At 45.8% G+C, this 17,926-nt stretch overlaps 1 protein-coding gene across 6 annotated transcripts in view; it reads right to left on the bottom strand.

Moving 5' to 3' along the window:
• Nucleotides 1–17,926, bottom strand: part of INF2 (inverted formin 2) — a 104,761-nt gene that overhangs the window by 29,401 nt on the left and 57,434 nt on the right. For all 6 annotated transcript variants that reach the window (XM_088473688.1, XM_088473689.1, XM_088473690.1 and 3 more), the window contains 10 exons: nt 17,119–17,260; nt 14,336–15,211; nt 12,327–12,469; nt 12,160–12,221; nt 9,539–9,641; nt 8,453–8,538; nt 7,558–7,658; nt 7,358–7,428; nt 2,474–2,581; nt 2,252–2,322 (listed from right to left, as the gene is read on the bottom strand). In XM_088473688.1, coding sequence (XP_088329814.1) covers nt 2,252–2,322; nt 2,474–2,581; nt 7,358–7,428; nt 7,558–7,658; nt 8,453–8,538; nt 9,539–9,641; nt 12,160–12,221; nt 12,327–12,469; nt 14,336–15,211; nt 17,119–17,260 — 1,763 coding nt within the window. The remainder of the gene's footprint in view (nt 1–2,251; nt 2,323–2,473; nt 2,582–7,357; nt 7,429–7,557; nt 7,659–8,452; nt 8,539–9,538; nt 9,642–12,159; nt 12,222–12,326; nt 12,470–14,335; nt 15,212–17,118; nt 17,261–17,926) is intronic.

Below are 17,926 nucleotides of genomic sequence, written 5' to 3'. Positions count from 1 at the left end.
AAGCTCGTAGCAATGGTATAGAAATAAAATTGCGACTGACCCATTTCTAGGGGTACAGCAAGGTACCATGGCCCTCATTCAGAGTCGATCGCAAAAAGCGATCGCTCACTCTGAATGAGGGCGGGCACTTCTTGTTTTGAAGTGCTGCCTCCAGGTCGCAAGCTAAGCTGTGGGTTACCACCCACAGCTTAGCTTGCGATCAGGGTGATGGTCGCGATGGTCATCACCATCGCGACTTACGACCAGACCCTAAGGTTGGGTCTGGGCTCTCATAAGCCCCAGGGAACTTCCTGCTCTGTTTGAGCAGGAAGTTCCCCACTGACATCATCAATGATGTCAGTGGGGCCGCCCCCAAACGGCAAGCGTTCCGACTGGAACTCCTCCGTTTGGCCGGGCACGCCCCCGGCCCGCCCAGCAAACGGGGTGAGCTTTCACTCAACATTGACAGCTCGCCCCGTCTGCTACGAGACCCCTAGCGACGGAGCGCCCGTCGCTAGCCGGGTCTCGCGCATGACGGAGCCGGCTCCGTCGTGCGCATGCTCTGTGGGGACCATCGACCCAGTTGCGAGCGCATCGGCACTTGCGACCGGGTCTGAATGAGACCCCATGTGTGTTACATGGGCTAAGGGCTGGCATGAGGGGACAGAGAATTGGCTGATAAAATTTAAATCATTCAGGTGCAAATTAATCTTTTAAATAAAATTAATTTAATTTTTATTTTTTTTTACTGTTGGGATCAGAGGTGGAAAAAAAAAAGCAATGTTGCACCTGGACAATACACGCTGTGATGCAATTTAGAGTTTAGCTAGGACACCACCACTTCCTCCCCACTCTAAGGGGTAAATTTACTAAAGTGAGAGTTTTTAAAGTGATGTTGCCCATAGCAACCAATCAGATTCTACTCAACATATAACTAGCACCTTCTAGAAAATAATAGCTAGAATCTGATTGGTTGCTATGGGCAACATCACTTTTAAAACTCACTTCTGAAAAACTGCCCACCTGTAGTCCAACAAGGTTTTACCAAGGTGCAAATTTGCTCCCACTCTGATACATCTCGCCCTAATAGGGGTATTCAATATGGGAGCGAAAAGTCCGTGCTGGACTTTTCGCTCCACATCGGAGAGTTTTCTGGGATAAAGTATCGGGCGCGCGCCCGCTTTATCCCCGTATTCAATATAAAATCTCCGAAAACGGGACCTGGCGAAGTGGGATTTGCGATAAACTACAAATATGTCCTGGAAAAATTTGTAGGAGCCCCCTAAAGTTGTAAATACATGGGGGATCACTATGGGTACCCCCGTTTTTGCTTGCAAATGAAAGTCAGGGATTTAAATAGCTGCGGCAGGTGTTTTTTTCCCGACATTGAAGAAGTGTTGCAGAAGAGCACTTAGGTTATTTTTTTCGTTTTTTTAAGTGGTCCCATCAAATTTGGGGTACATAAAAATATGCTAGTACCCATTTTCATGTCCCTAAAGTAATTTTTTTCAAATTCTGCAACTGTGCACCTGCCACTATCTATTCTAGAATACACCTGCCGCATACTTGCAGAATAGCCCTGAACCTATTTCCCTATTGTTAAACAATTTTTTCCCATTTTTTTTTTTTTCCATCCCAATTTTTTTTAAAAATTTTTGGGGTGTCCCTATTTTTTTTTTTGACAGTTATTTTTAAAATGTCATTCCCAGGGGTGCAGGCTATTTTTTTTAAGCCTGCACCCCTAAACCCCAATTCTGCACTTTTTTTCGACACCTATTCAATGGAGAAAAGTTATCCCCGTTTTTTATCAAAGACTTTTTGAACCTGCGAAAAGTCTTTGAAACTGAATACGGTGTAAAACTAAAACCTGCGATAATGATGTCATAGGTGCGAAATTAACGCAAAAACTGAGTTTTCGCTCCATATTGAATTCCCCTATAAGAGCGGATTCAAAGTGATTTTACGATAACTCCCCAGAAAGCCGATGTGTGGTTACGTGTAGGAGGGAGAGGAGATGCCCCTCGATCCAGTGATAAGCTAGTATATATATAACAAATAAAAATGCACCCACTTCCATTAGATAGCAAGAAGTTATTTATGTCCTGTATAAAAGTACTTGCCTTTGTACCCTTATACAGTGACTGTGCTGCTCTGTGTTTTTCACCCTTCTTGTATATTAAATTAGAGGTTAGATTATCACACAAAGGAATGATTGGCCATACCAAACTGGTTGCACCAGCTGGGGATACTTATGGAATCCTACTCGTCTTACCCAGCGGCTGCCGCCACTTTCTCTAGGTCATTTGGAAGCTCAAGTAGATCGGTGTGATTCAATTCAATTTCCTGCAACAGCAGCAAATAAAGAACATATGTAAAATATATGGTCTGGTAAACATACTGTATTACAGTTTCCACTTGGACTGAACAGTAATACTAGTACTAGGAGGACATCACTCAGCTAACGCTTTCTAAGAAGGATGCAGAACACCGTTACCTCTAGGATATGGTGCAGAAGCGTTATACGCGTTTGATTGGCTTTGGTCTCCGTCAGTTTCAGTAAAGTGCCTATTTTGAATCCATTGGCATTTCCTGTGTGACTTCCCTAAAGGATAATTAAAGACATAAATGTAGTCAGGTCGGAAACATGATCCACTAGTGGCCAAGTACATTTAGTTTATTACACTACCTTGTATGTGAAATGCATATTTAGAGAGAAAGAGCCCATAGACATGAACGCTTGATTTATACAGTACTTGCGCTAGGTTCATCCTCACTGTGGCACTAATCAAGCACCTACATGTATCCTGACATAGGTAAAAGTTGATGTCATTGCCACCATACAGTAGGGATCTGCAGACACCCGTATAGAGGGACCCCAGAACCGAGGGACATGCCATCATCTCTCATGCCACAGTGTTTTCACATATTCTTTACTTTGTGGCATATTTAATATCACTAGTATTAAACAAAGTAAAGGTTTTGTACTGCTTATATAGCAGAAGGCACAATTAGGGACGCTGTGAGTGGGAGGGTATACGGGTCTGCCAAAGGAAGGAAGCCACTTCTCCAAGATAATGTGGCTACCAGGCTTGTCCACAGGGGTAGATATGAGTGGGGAGACACATCTGGGAGCCCAGAAGGTCAGGGGCCCTGCTCAGCATGGTTCAGCTCAAAGCACGTGTCACCTCCCTGAGGCTCATACAGCACTGAGGCCCCACCCCGTGTGATGATGTCACAGAGGGAGGTGGTGGCTCAGTGGTACCGGATTTGGCAGTTGCTTTGATCAGCGTCATCATCAACCGATTACCACCAACACAATTCAATTACATAGTGACATCACAGGCCAAGCTCCTTGCAGCTTTTCGAGTCATGGACATCTTCTAATGATGCTGCTGTCGCAGTGTGAGCTGGGAGGCGTGACTGGGACTACATAGCTTGCCTAGAACGAATAGGATAAGACAAGCTCTGTCTCTCACCTTCCCCTGGGCTGCCTCTCTTACTTAAGCTGGGTACACACTAGGCCGACTGGCCATCAAATTAACAGAGCGGCCGATTCATGTAAGTATACACACTTACCGATTGGCTGCTCAACGTGTCCTGACATCACATCTAGACGGGCATTTGAATTTGCCCGCTCAGCAGTGCAGTCAGTGTCTGCAGCAAGCGAACGGGCAGTCAGCAGATCGCCTGTACACACAGCCAGATGCACCAATACATCTGCAGATATATCACTCATCTGCTGTGCTGCACAGCTGACGCGATATGTCTGAACGACATCGTTCACAGACATATTGAGGGTATACACCCGTTGACGAGCTTGTGATTAAATCGACTGAACGCCCACTATATCGCTCAGTGTGTACCCAGCATAAGTCTCTCACGCTCTTCTGGGCCACCTCCTTTTGTCACTACCCTAAGGACCAATCTCTCTTTCCTGTTGGGTCACTTCCTCCCCTTACCCCCCACAAATAGGCATGAAGGTCCTGATGGCAGCACTGTCCCCTCAAATTGGAACGGTCCCAAGGAAATTGGAACAGTTGGGGAATATACATATGTATCATGCCAGTGTGTCGTGCCTAGAGCACCATGAAGTCTTAATCCGGCTTTGTTGAGAGTCAGTGCTTGGTGCCAGATAGTCAGTTCACCCTACATAACATAAGTGCTGAATTTGTTTTGAAATGGGGGTCAGGGTGTTGGTGGTGCAAGGAGGTGTTTATACAAATTGTTCTGATTCAAAAAGTATCTGGGTGGGGGGGGCTGCAAGTACACCTAATAATCATTTCATTGTGCACTTTTCAACGAATATCAATGTAGAATTAGGTCATGCCATTTTTCATTCTCCTCTATCTAGAAGACAGGGGCAGAGGAACCAAATTTGTCAAGAGGCCTAGAATTCTTATGAGAGACCTGACAATCACAAGGGGCCATGGCCACACCCCCATAAGCTTGGTCATGCCCCCCATAAGTACCATACTCTGACATTTGTAATTTCAGATAGTGAAGTGTATTGGCAAGGAATACTAAACACATTGTACCATACTGCCAGGGCTGGGGCAATTTGAGAAGCGGGCCCTGTGCAACAGGTAGGCGCCAACGCCTTCTCCATTTGCCATGCACCCGCTGAGATTTTGTTACCTTTCCTTGCTGCTGAAAGCTGAAGCACACTCCTAAGGGGGGAGCCTCACTCCTGTGGGCATTGCATAAGGGGGCCTTCTACCGTGGGCATTGCATAAGGGGGCCATCTACCGTGGGCATTGCATAAGGGGGCCTTCTACCGTGGGCATTGTGTGTATAAGGGGCACTACTACCGTGTGCGCGGTGTATAAGGGCCACTACTACCGTGGGCGCGGTGTATAAGGGCCACTACTACCGTGGGCGCGGTGTATAAGGGCCACTACTACCGTGGGCATGGTGTATAAGGGGCACTTCTACCGTGGGCATGGTGTATAAGGGGCACTTCTACCGTGGGCATGGTGTATAAGGGGCACTTCTACCGTGGGCATGGTGTATAAGGGGCACTACTACCGTGGGCATGGTGTATAAGGGGCACTACTACCGTGGGCATGGTGTATAAGGGGCACTACTACAGTGAGCATTGCGTATAAGGGGCACTACTACAGTGAGCATTGCGTATAAGGGCCACCAGTTCCATGAGCATTATGAATAAGGGTCACTACCGTGGGCATGGTGTATAAGGGGCACTTCTACCGTGGGCATGGTGTATAAGGGGCACTTCTACCGTGGGCATGGTGTATAAGGGGCACTTCTACCGTGGGCATGGTGTATAAGGGGCACTTCTACCGTGGGCATGGTGTATAAGGGGCACTTCTACCGTGGGCATGGTGTATAAGGGGCACTTCTACCGTGGGCATGGTGTATAAGGGGCACTTCTACCGTGGGCATGGTGTATAAGGGGCACTACTACTGTGGGCATGGTGTATAAGGGTCACTACCATGGGCATGGTGTATAAGGGGCACTACTACAGTGAGCATTGCGTATAAGGGGCACTACTACAGTGAGCATTGCGTATAAGGGCCACCAGTTCCATGAGCATTATGAATAAGGGCCACTAGAACAGTGGGCATGGTGTATAAGGGTCACTACCGTGGGCATGGTGTATAAGGGGCACTTCTACCGTGGGCATGGTGTATAAGGGGCACTTCTACCGTGGGCATGGTGTATAAGGGGCACTTCTACCGTGGGCATGGTGTATAAGGGGCACTTCTACCGTGGGCATGGTGTATAAGGGGCACTTCTACCGTGGGCATGGTGTATAAGGGGCACTTCTACCGTGGGCATGGTGTATAAGGGGCACTTCTACCGTGGGCATGGTGTATAAGGGGCACTTCTACCGTGGGCATGGTGTATAAGGGGCACTTCTACAGTGAGCATTGCGTATAAGGGGCACTACTACAGTGAGCATTGCGTATAAGGGCCACCAGTTCCATGAGCATTATGAATAAGGGCCACTAGAACAGTGGGCATGGTGTATAAGGGTCACTACCGTGGGCATGGTGTATAAGGGTCACTACCGTGGGCATGGTGTATAAGGGGCACTTCTACCGTGGGCATGGTGTATAAGGGGCACTTCTACCGTGGGCATGGTGTATAAGGGGCACTTCTACCGTGGGCATGGTGTATAAGGGGCACTTCTACCGTGGGCATGGTGTATAAGGGTGCCCCTTATACACCATGGTGGGCATGGTGTATAAGGGGCACTTCTACCGTGGGCATGGTGTATAAGGGGCACTTCTACCGTGGGCATGGTGTATAAGGGGCACTTCTACCGTGGGCATGGTGTATAAGGGGCACTTCTACCGTGGGCATGGTGTATAAGGGGCACTTCTACCGTGGGCATGGTGTATAAGGGGCACTTCTACCGTGGGCATGGTGTATAAGGGGCACTTCTACCGTGGGCATGGTGTATAAGGGGCACTTCTACCGTGGGCATGGTGTATAAGGGGCACTACTACCGTGGGCATGGTGTATAAGGGGCACTACTACCGTGGGCATGGTGTATAAGGGGCACTACTACAGTGAGCATTGCGTATAAGGGGCACTACTACAGTGAGCATTGCGTATAAGGGGCACTACTACAGTGAGCATTGCGTATAAGGGGCACTACTACAGTGAGCATTGCGTATAAGGGCCACCAGTTCCATGAGCATTATGAATAAGGGCCACTAGAACAGTGGGCATGGTGTATAAGGGTCACTACCGTGGGCATGGTGTATAAGGGTCACTACCGTGGGCATGGTGTATAAGGGTCACTACCGTGGGCATGGTGTATAAGGGTCACTACCGTGGGCATGGTGTATAAGGGTCACTACCGTGGGCATGGTGTATAAGGGTCACTACCGTGGGCATGGTGTATAAGGGGAACTACCGTGGGCATGGTGTATAAGGGGAACTACCGTGGGCATGGTGTATAAGGGGAACTACCGTGGGCATGGTGTATAAGGGGAACTACCGTGGGCATGGTGTATAAGGGGAACTACCGTGGGCATGGTGTATAAGGGGAACTACTGTGAGCCGTAACGTGAATAATGGACACTGTGGTGTAATGTGAATCAGGCACTAAGTGGTTTGTAAAGTGAATAAGATTGCGCTACTGCATGGCGTAATTTGAATTGGGGGTACTATTGTGTGGCCACGCCCTTTTCTTGTGAGACCACACCCCTTTTACGCACATGCTTTCCCTTTATAAATTATATTGGTGCAAGTTTATAGTTTGCAGGGGGACGTCGAACACCCTAGCACCACCCCTGTACACTGCACGATAGTCCGGCCACCAGTGGAGCTGCTTCCAGTTTCCTATATAACAGCAATATGCAACACAGACCTATTAGCAACACATTCAGTATTCCGGATACTTACATAGTTCAAAAAGTTCCCAACTTTCAGGACAAGTTGACAGAACAGTGGAAGCCTATGGCTGGAGAGGATATCTAGGAAGATAACAACACATTGGATCTGTAGCAACTCTACAACAGTATTTCCATGCACATTTAGTTCCATATACAATAACTAGATCTCCCCCTGCCCCACAAGACAAAGAAAACTTGCTCTATCATTACCATCACACGCTGTGCTGACGACATCTGCTTTTGGCTGCAGCATTTCTAGCAAGAGACTAGTTTCTTCACAAGCCAGCATACATTCAATCCGAAGCTGATAGCTGTGGCATTGGGAGGATAAGATGGGAAATTTTAGCCATAAGAAATTAGTTTGTGTATTATATATATCTATATCTCTCACTTTAATAGTACAAGCAGAAGACTATGCCTCTCTCTCAGTTGCTAGGCCAGGGCTATGGTCGCTAGCTCTGTTCTCGCTGTATTCTGCGTACCAGGACTGTTATTGTGGCGGCACTTCCAGCCATCGAGACATTTATAGTAAAGTAATGCCTGTAAATCAGCCAATCATCTTTGAGAGCTGTCTAGAATATAAATTTGTTTATCCCATCATTCTTAGCTCCATTAGAATAGCTCACGTTAAAAAGTTTTAAAAAGCAAAACAAAATTCTCAACGATTACTTTTCAAGGCTTAACTGCGAGCTTTGTAACACGGACCACACATGAAGGTCTGGTTGGTCAACTTAGTAATGATATGGATTACACAGTTGGCCTCATCTTAAACAATCAAAGTCTGATGGGATTGGGACAGATCACAATAGATCTAGTATGGCAGGATGGAATATCAGAGTAACCAATAGCTACCATCAGCACACGTGTCCGGACATTGGCTTACTGGCAACGTGTGCAGTCAATTGTCCTGTTGATACTACTGGTTTGGACCTCAGCCATTTGAGGGGCTCTTTGCAATTACACTTATGACTGTGGCTAAATGGTTAGGAATAACCAAGCAGGTATTGTATTGCCAAATACAATGGTCTGATCAGGTGCTGTAGCCATCTACTGTATGGGACAACACAAAATAAATATTAATATGTAATGGTATACATTCACTCACTTGGGAACACCTAGGAGCAGCAAATAAAATTGGTCAGCATTTGATAACTTGGATTTATCTTCTTGGAAAGCTTTAAGATTTTCCACCTAAAAATCAAAAAGGCAAAGGAAGTAATGGGACACAATAAGCAGCGTTATGGGTGGTGGGATATAACATGTACATTGGGTTATGCATGTAATAAGCAATAGCATCTGTTTGCAGGAGAATTACAAACCACCATCAGTGTGGGCCTTACGTGGACCGTACTGATTGTGTTGTGTCTGGAATTCCACCACGAGGACCATGTGTGTCATCACGGATACTAGGGGCTACAAGCACAGCTCCTTCACAATTCTACATCTGTATATAAATTAAAAGTGGACAGCGGTCTCCAACATGATGGCTCCTCAAGGGACACTTCTGTTCCTTTACCATGCGCGGCGCCATCTTGCTTCAATGTGTATGAGTGATAAAAGGAAGACAGACTCCTGAGACCAGTAACCGCTTAATACCGCTGCTCTTGCGCCTGCGCCACTGCCGCAGTACATGAGACAGCCTCTGGCTATTGAGCTGCCTGACCCCGTTCCGCTACGTGTTTTGGACAAAAAATATGTAACAGTGAGTACGGTTCTTCACAATAAACCACAAGTTCTGACTAAGTTCCACTGGACTAGTTTTTCTGCGTTCTTTATATACCCGCTGGTCTGTACTCAACTCTGCTAGAACACCAGGTTGTACACACCATTTCCAACACATATACATTGCATTTCTGTACTTATAACATACAGTATAGCATTTCACATTTTATTAACTTTGGCATCATAGTAAAAATAAAATAAAAAAACACCAGTATGCCAAAACAGAAAGACAGCAGGAAAATAAAAATACATTCATATAATTTTACAAATATGAATTTGCGCTGATATCGGACACAGCGTCTTGGATATAACACAACTGACTTTTTGCCAGGATCAGGTTACACTTCTAATTCGATGTAGGTACCTTCTGGGCCAGAATTAGAAGTTATAACTTGCAGCACTTACAACAGGGACTGTTAGCTTACAGTAGAATATATGGAAGAGTTCTTCAGTTAGTACAAGTGATCACCTCATGTTTCTCCGGAAGTAGCTTGAGGAACTGTTTCAGTATTTCAATGTCAAACTTCGTGCGATCCCCTTTCTCAATCAGGCCAATTATATCTTCATTGGGGCTGAAAGAAAGGTCACATCCAGATGTTACATAACTTGGTTTGTTCCCAGCAGCGAAAACAATAAACATATACATACACACACTACTGGGAACACATTCTGGTGTGCATAGAACAATGTACCACTGAAATGCAATGCGTAAACACCTATCTTGCCAAATCCATCGTCTCTTTTTGCTGCCTCATAGCTTAGAAAAGGTCATATTCGCGGGGGCAATGTGGCGTCACAGAGGGGTTGTCTTCACAGTTGCATGCACAGCATGGTGCCCCATATTTCCCTCCAAAAAATTGTTCACTGCTCTCTGCGTGCGGGATGCAGAGCATTGGGGAAGAGGAGATGTTGCCCAGCTAAAAGCCCCCATACATCAGCAATAATCTGGTCCAATTCTGCGTTTTGCAGATGATTGTGTAAAAAAAAATAAAATCTGTTATGTATGGCAGGGGCGTATCTATAATGGGTGCAGGGTGTGCGGGGAACACACCGCACACCCATATTACTACTTAAATCTCCGAAGTCCCACGTCGGCGCGGGCGGCGCTGTAAAACGTCTTGAAAATGGCGGCGGCTGCCATTTTCCCGTAGTTTGCGCAGTACAGGAAAAATGGCGGCTGCGGCCATTTTCCCGTTGACCTGTGCATACACTATAGACTCTGGGCACACTCTAGTGCCCAGAGTCTATAACTCCGGCGCTGGCCGTGCACAGCTCAGTGCGCTGCCGGCCGCCGGGCCAAGAGGAGGGGGACCATATTGGAGACTGCACACGGTCCCCCTCCTCTCTAGAAACGCCCCATATGTATGGGGTTCACAGATCGCAGATTCTGACCAAAAGGTGATTGGAATTGGTGAAGGTTGTCCAACATGATGAATTTCACAGTCCAATCGGGGCTGTAAGTTGCTAGTGTATGGTAATGATCAGCCAATTTGCAGACCGTTACTAGTAAAACGTTGGGCCTTTCATGATTATGTCAGATCGGTCTTTCCTGAAAATCAACTGCAAAATCACTGAAAAATATCTAATGTATGGGCGCAAATTGGTGGATTGGGGAATCTTTAAATTGGGGGGGGGGGGGGGGGGGAATATAAAATAATCTGTGAATCGTTTTTTGAGGTAGTTGATGTATGGGCACTTTAACCTTCTTGTGGGTCAAAACGGTCCTGATCAGAGCAATAGGACGGTGCCCTTGTGTCTAAATCGGGAAAGTTGGCAAGTACTGTATGCATAGAAGATTATGAATTTTGTTTTGGCTATGTATGAATCAAGTTCCACAATAGAATTCCTGCTCCTAAAAGTTATTCCAAGTGTCCGTCACCCCAAACCCAAGATGCTCAAGTTAAACTTGAGAATATTTTGCCTTTCTAAGTCGCTTCCAGTGACGCCATTTCACCATAATAAGTCAGTGACTCCCAATTTACGCTAATATATATAGGAATTAGAAAGTGTATTCTACTCCAAAAACATACTGGTAGGTTATTTGGCTTCTGACAAAATGAACCCGGGTGTGTGAAAGATGTAGGGGGTTATACATTAGATTGTATGCTCCACTGTGTCAGGGAATGATGTGAATGATTAAAATATTCTGTGTAAGACACTATGTAATATATAAGGATTGGCTATGTAATGCAGACGGCCGGGAAGCCGCCTGACAAAATCCCGACGCTGCAAGCCCGAACACTGAAAATCCCGACTGGGGCTTGTAAGTACCCTAACCCTCCCCTCTCCCCCCCCTAAACCTCCCTTAGTGGTGCCTAGCCCTAACCCCCCCCCCCCGGTGGTGCCTAACCCTAACCTTCCCCCCCGTGGCTAAGCGCTAACACTGCCCGGCTTACCTTCGTTTGGTGAAGCCGTCTCTCTAGATTTTGGCATCAGGCTTTAGATGGGCGTCGGGATTTCGACGCCTGTCTTTAGTCCCGCGTCGGTATTTAGACAGACGGCCTCCGGCCGTCGCCATTTTGACTGTATCCCATATATAGGCATTATATAAATAACTCTTGATAATAACACTACTACCATATTTAAAAATGTTCATGGATGTTTTTATTAATGGAGGCAGGAATTCTCACTCCTGAGTAGTAGGTATACTAAATGTATTATTAAATTCCACATCCCATACCCATGAACACATTATTTATAGGGTTTAATGGCCATAAAACTGTGATACATGATATTCGCATAAGATACAGCAATGGGGACATCCCCTCCCCTCCCATCCCCTCCCCTTCCATGCCTTTCTAGAAACATCCCCACCCAGTTTTTTTTTTCTGTTTCATTAGGTTTATTATTAGTAATAGCCAATATAATAGCCAATAATAGTTAATACAGATACAGAATAGTATTTGAACCGGACTAGCTGGAAAATAAAGTGAAAGGTTTATAATGAAATAGGGCATTTGGGATTTCGATGAATATGTTGGCAGCCAGCAAAGACATGGTTCTCAATTTAGGTCATAGTGAATCTGACTGAAGATATTCTAATAGAAGTAAGGAACAAGAAGAGCGACCATCACTGAGTGAGCAACTTACGATCTGAACTGCTTCAAAAATATATTTAAGTTGAGGTTTTTCTTGGCATCTAAAAATGAAATCTGTTTACAAAAACAAAACAAAAACAATAAAAAGTTAATAGAAAAATTAAAGCTCTAGGTAAATACAGTGTTCGCGGTTCTGGTTCCCGTGGACAGCCTCTTTACCTCTTTAGGCGGCTTCTTTATTGGTGTTGTATCTTTAGTTTTATCTACAGTTTGCGGGAGGCAAAACAGCTGCTCAATGCTGGAGTAGTTGGGTTCTACAGTTTCCTCGTGGGGGGTTGTAGCAGCCCACATAGACTGGCCATCTGAAAGCAGAGAGCAAAGAAATTGGGGCACAGCTGACCCTCTCATTCCCAGACAAACATACGAAATTGCTGTATGCAGAAACAATAATGTTATATAACTATATACTCACCTCATTAAGCACAAGGCTGCAAAATTTAGAATGTTTCTATGGTGGAATAAGGCCTTAAATTAGGGGTGGGCAATTAGCGGCCCCCCAGCTGTTGTAGAACTACACATCCCAACATGCCCTGCCAGTCTTGCTATTTGGTCATGCTAAAACTGCTGCAATGCATGGTGGGATTTGTAGTTTAACAACAGCTGGAGGGCCACTTATGGCCTACCCCTGCCTTAAATGTTGCTAATCCTAATTCACAGAACAATACAATCAGAATTAAATTGACAGTCATTGATCCAGCTCTATTCATTCTGTAAAGTGCTAATTTACAAATATTGTACATAGCCTGATTCAGGAGGTGCCGCTATTGAAGCCACAAGGCATCCTTGGCCACAGTGCAACTGCGTTCTTCTGCTAACGCAGCAGGCAATTTTATTCGTACAGAAATGCTCACTGGCTGCAGTGCTAATCGCTGTCTGAAACGTGCCAGTGTCTGGCTAGCTGCCCCCAGTTACCACGCAGACACGCCCACTGAAATTGCCTCTGCTTCCAAATTTGTTCTGTGCCTCCCAGCGGTAACCATTGGGACGCATGCGCAGACTGTAAATAGCGCCCGCTAGCATTGGGCATCGACGCTGCGTGCACCTCTGAACAACATTTGTGCAATGGTGAAGTACAGTAAAGTGAAGCATGAAGATTGTTTCACCGGAACGTTGCACCTCTGTTAAATGGCCTAATCTGGCACAAAGCTCTACTCCCCTATAATTTCACTCATCTCTAGCCATAAACTACATTCTGGCAAACAATATCTTCCCCCTACAATAGGACTGGCCTTCCTCTCCTTATTAAATTGTTGTGCAGTGCTCTTCACAGTAACTTTAGGAGGAGACACTTGTGCCCTGATGAAGAGTTGAACGCTGCCTGTCTCACATGTTCTCTCCAGAAGCACAGGCAGCGCTGATGTATTTCGACTGCATCAACACTTACGTCTGAAAAGGCGTTACATGGCGTTCTCATGTAGGCAAAGTTCATGGAGCGCGTGTTGCCATAACTGTGGGCTAGGCAAAAGTGGGCAGAAGCATAAATCCACCCGTTCCTAAGCATATAATCTGCACCAAATATAAGGCAGGTGCAAGCCTGCATGATGATGACTAGTAGAAAACCAAGCGTACACATAGCAAGGAATGGGTATGAAGTCCCGGCGGCTTCATATCCCGACGCCGGCAGCCCAAAGGGAGAAGATCCCGACAGGGAAGGTAAGTACCCTATCCCTACCCCTCTCCCCCCGAATAACCATCCCTTAGTGGTGCCTAACCCTAATGTTCCCCGCTAGTGCCTAACCCTAACCTCCCCCCAGGGGTACCTAACCCTAATCACCCCTTACCACACCCTAAACCTAACCCTCCCGGGGGGTGCCTAACCCTAACCTCCCCCCGGGTTGTCGAGATATAGACCAGCGGCATGTAGACCATCGGTCTACTACTACATCCCAATTGCAAGCAGTGTAACTCGACATACAGGCAAATAAACACATTTAATTCCCTGCAAGCAATGGCAATTTTTGGTCCAACACTGCATCAGGAAAGAAGGATTAGGTCGGTACTGAGTACATGCCAACTAATGAATTACTTTTTTAAAAATTTCTGATTCTTGAACTCTCTCAATAATGGATTTTTGGGTGGGAGGGTACATGGCAGGTAAACGAACAATTTGGATTTGACAATCATTGAAACCCTATGGTATATTAAGACATTCATGGGATGAGACATACCTTTCGCAACATTAGGGGGCAGTTTCTGCCAGTTCAGTTTTTTCATTTTCAATGATGGCCTATTGACTTTGAAGCAAGGTTGTCTTGTGTAACCCAAAGAATGATCCACACGTGCAACGACAATTTCTTCATTAAAGCCTCCTGGGGGTGGTCTCATCCCAGGAAAAGGTGGTGGAGGTGGGCCACCCATGCCGGGAGGAGGAGGTGGTGGTGGTGGCAGCAATCCCCCCACACCTGTAAGGGGTGGAGGAGGTGGTGGGAATCCTCCCATCCCTGGAAGAGGAGGAGGTGGTGGTGGAAATCCCCCCATCCCTGGAAGGGGAGGAGGTGGTGGTGGTGGTGGCAATCCCCCCATCCCTGGAAGGGGAGGAGGAAGTGGAAAGCCACTCATCCCTGGAAGTGGGGGAGGAGGCGGTGCAAAGCCACCCATTCCTGGAAGTGGGGGAGGAGGCGGTGGTGAAAACACTACACCTGGGAGTGGAGGAGGAGAGGGAAATCCACCCATGGCAGGGAGAAGAGGAGGAGACAACCCAGTAGAGGGGAGAGGAGGTGGTGGTGGAGGGGGAGATGGTGTAGACTGTGTTCCAACAGCAGACAATGGAGAACCTGATACAGTAACAGGTGGGGAAGTCTTTTCAAAAGTTGTTGTAACTGGTTGAGCAACTGATAACTCCTGGAAGCATTTTCTATGTTCATCTATCTGAGGACCTGGTGATTTGCTAATCATGTCCTCTTTACAAGATTCATCCTTGGGCTTGTCTGTTTGTATACTTTTATTTGCTTTCTCAACATTTCTGTCTTTGGTCTTCTGTTTGCTTTCGTGCTTCTTGGATATTAAGAGCCTATCCATGACCTCCTCAAGGGTATTACCTTTACCTACCAGAAAAATGAAAAATTGTAAGAAGATTTGCAAAAATTATAGCTCGTATAATATACCCAAGAAAACTACCAGGGAAATTGTGAGGAGCAGGTCAACAAAGAAATGCCATTCAGATATATGCCAACAAAAAGACATTACTTGATAAAAATGATATGGAAAATACTAATTAAAATAATAAAGCCAATAAACTGTACAGAGCAGGCTTATCAGCACTGATAGAACAATATAAACCTCTTTTAAATATGATCTTGGAATAGTTCTATGAATCAATTCAATCAATAAAATCAACACAAGTAGGACAGTAATGGTCTAACTAGGGGGTTTATTAATGGCCTCATCTGAGCAGCCCTGCATCTTTGCCAAAGTCTTTCACTGTGCGGTGCCATCTTCCCGAATAGGTCACTGGGAAGATGGCGCTGGAGGAGTAGGGACCCGCTTGTCAACACAAGGTAAATATACTGTACGGTATAGGCAGCCCAATTAGAAATACACCTATGGGTTTAAAGGCCCCCATACACTGAAATTTTTTATACGATTTGGCCGTTTTCGATCGATTGGAACGACTAATCGTGTAAAAAGTGCCGTGTGTGGGGATGATCACGATGACAATGCGCGTCCCCGCCGTCGTACATAGTCGTCAATTGAACCTGCAGAAAGATATCGACCTATCTTTCACGATTTGGCACACATCGTTTCAGGTGTGTGCATGATGAACATTGCGATGGACGATATGTTGTCACTTCTCCTCCCATAATTTAAATTCCAGCATCGTGAGGTTGTTTGCTACAAACTATATATATCGTTCACGATCTGCAGTCATTTACCACCCATCTATATCGTTTGGACAATCGTTCCGTGTGTGGGAACAATATCGTTTGACCGGGAGAGTTCAGGAATTCAAGGGAAATCGCAAATGAGATTGGATAGTTTGCAAATCGCACAGTGTATAGGGGCCTTAACACTTCACAACTGCTCATGCTTAATATAGAGGTATCCTCATACATCTATCCTTTTTGCGCCATATGGTGCGAGATGCCTGGCATGAATACGATGCTCTGCCACGGACATTGATATTTGTGTTTAAGTACTTTTCCCCCAAAATATTACTGGCTAATAGTAAATATTGGCTGCTTAGTACACTAAGTATTGTACTTAGAAGCATTGTTTTGTCACAAAGGATTTGGTATAAATAAAAGTACCATATTAGAAATAATGATGCTTGACGTGAGTCACTCCTATAGGCACTGGCGTCACAAGGTGGGTGCGGGCCGCACCGGGTGACACCATCTGAGGGGGTGACACCAAAATAGCAGAGCTGTTCTGAGCAGCTGCAGCCCGGATGCAAGGGAGAGGCTGTTGGCTGTCCAGTAGTTGCTGCTGCGCTGAGCTGGGAAGATTACTCAGCGCAGCAGCACAGCAGCCCCTAGCCTCTCCCCTGCCCACTGATTGCAGAGGACGGGGGGCGTGAGCAAGAGTGCAAAACATACGTGGGTGTGGCTTCGTGGGATGAAGCCACGCCCCCTTCCTCCGGCACGCGAGAACATGTACCCCGGACCAACCACCGCACTGGGTGCATTTAAGGTAAGTGACGCCACTGCCTATAGGTCATCAGTCGTTTTACCCAGAATACGTACTTCTTCCTGTAGTTTGCATCTTACTTCACTAATAGTGTAATAAGTACTTATAACAAGTATTTTTGTCGCAATAATTGGTATAAAGTCACATATTTTAAAGGAAAAAGATGCAAAGACTGGAGCGCCAAGCAGGGATATCTGGCGTGATTTGAGGATAGGTCTATGTGGACACACGTGTAAAAGAAAAGTTCTTCTGCTATAATACAGTACACAATTGCATAAACGTTATATTACGGGGCAAGAAAGCGTGGATGTAACATATTACGTACAGTCATCTGCAAGCAATACAGCTCGATTCACCAGCAATTCCAAGGCCTCCCAGAGTAAGGGACTGGAAGAATGTGAGATATCGAAGTGCAGAAGACCCTGCAAAATGGAAAGCAGCTGGACCGATAATGGCGAAGCGCTTACCTGCAAAATATGACCAGAAAATAATACACCATCATTTTACAAAAGAAATGAACAAAATTATTAGGCAAGTTACTTAGGGGCCTATTCATCAACACTAAAATAACGTTTTTAAAGTTAATTTCCACACTCCCCATACATTAGTACATTAGTATGGGGATGTAGAAATTAGGCCATTCATAAAATTCTGAAAATTATGTATTTTCGGAATTTGATGGTGTTACTATCTGCCACTGTCAGGTGGCATATAGCAGGTTATACTTACCAGAGGTCAGCTGGGCAGGTCCTCCGCCGGCTCCATCCGTCACTCCAGTTGCTTCTCAGGCTCCGTCTGCTGTGCTGACACTGTGTTCTCCCGGCAGAATACAGTAAAGTTTAGAAAAAAACAAAACATTTTTTTTTTCTAAACTTTACTGTGCCCTGCTTGGAGAACACCGTATCAGCATAGCATACAGAACCGGAGGCGGCTGCAGCGGCCAGGTAAGTTGGGGACAGGTGAGAGGAGGGGGGTACAGAATTACCGCAGCTGTAAGCAGTGCTGCGCATGCGCTGCTTTTACGGATGTAATTCCAGCTGCGGTAAGTTAGTGTAGACAGGGATAACTATCCATTTCCCGAAAAGCTGTCATCGCAAAAATGACTGCTTTTCAGAATGGACACTTATGGAGAG

Source organism: Taudactylus pleione, unplaced genomic scaffold (assembly GCF_031769625.1).
Source record: "Taudactylus pleione unplaced genomic scaffold, aTauple2 ptg000139l, whole genome shotgun sequence".
In the NCBI taxonomy this organism is placed as follows: Eukaryota; Metazoa; Chordata; class Amphibia; order Anura; family Myobatrachidae; genus Taudactylus; species Taudactylus pleione.
This window is presented reverse-complemented; position numbering and strand designations above follow the sequence as displayed.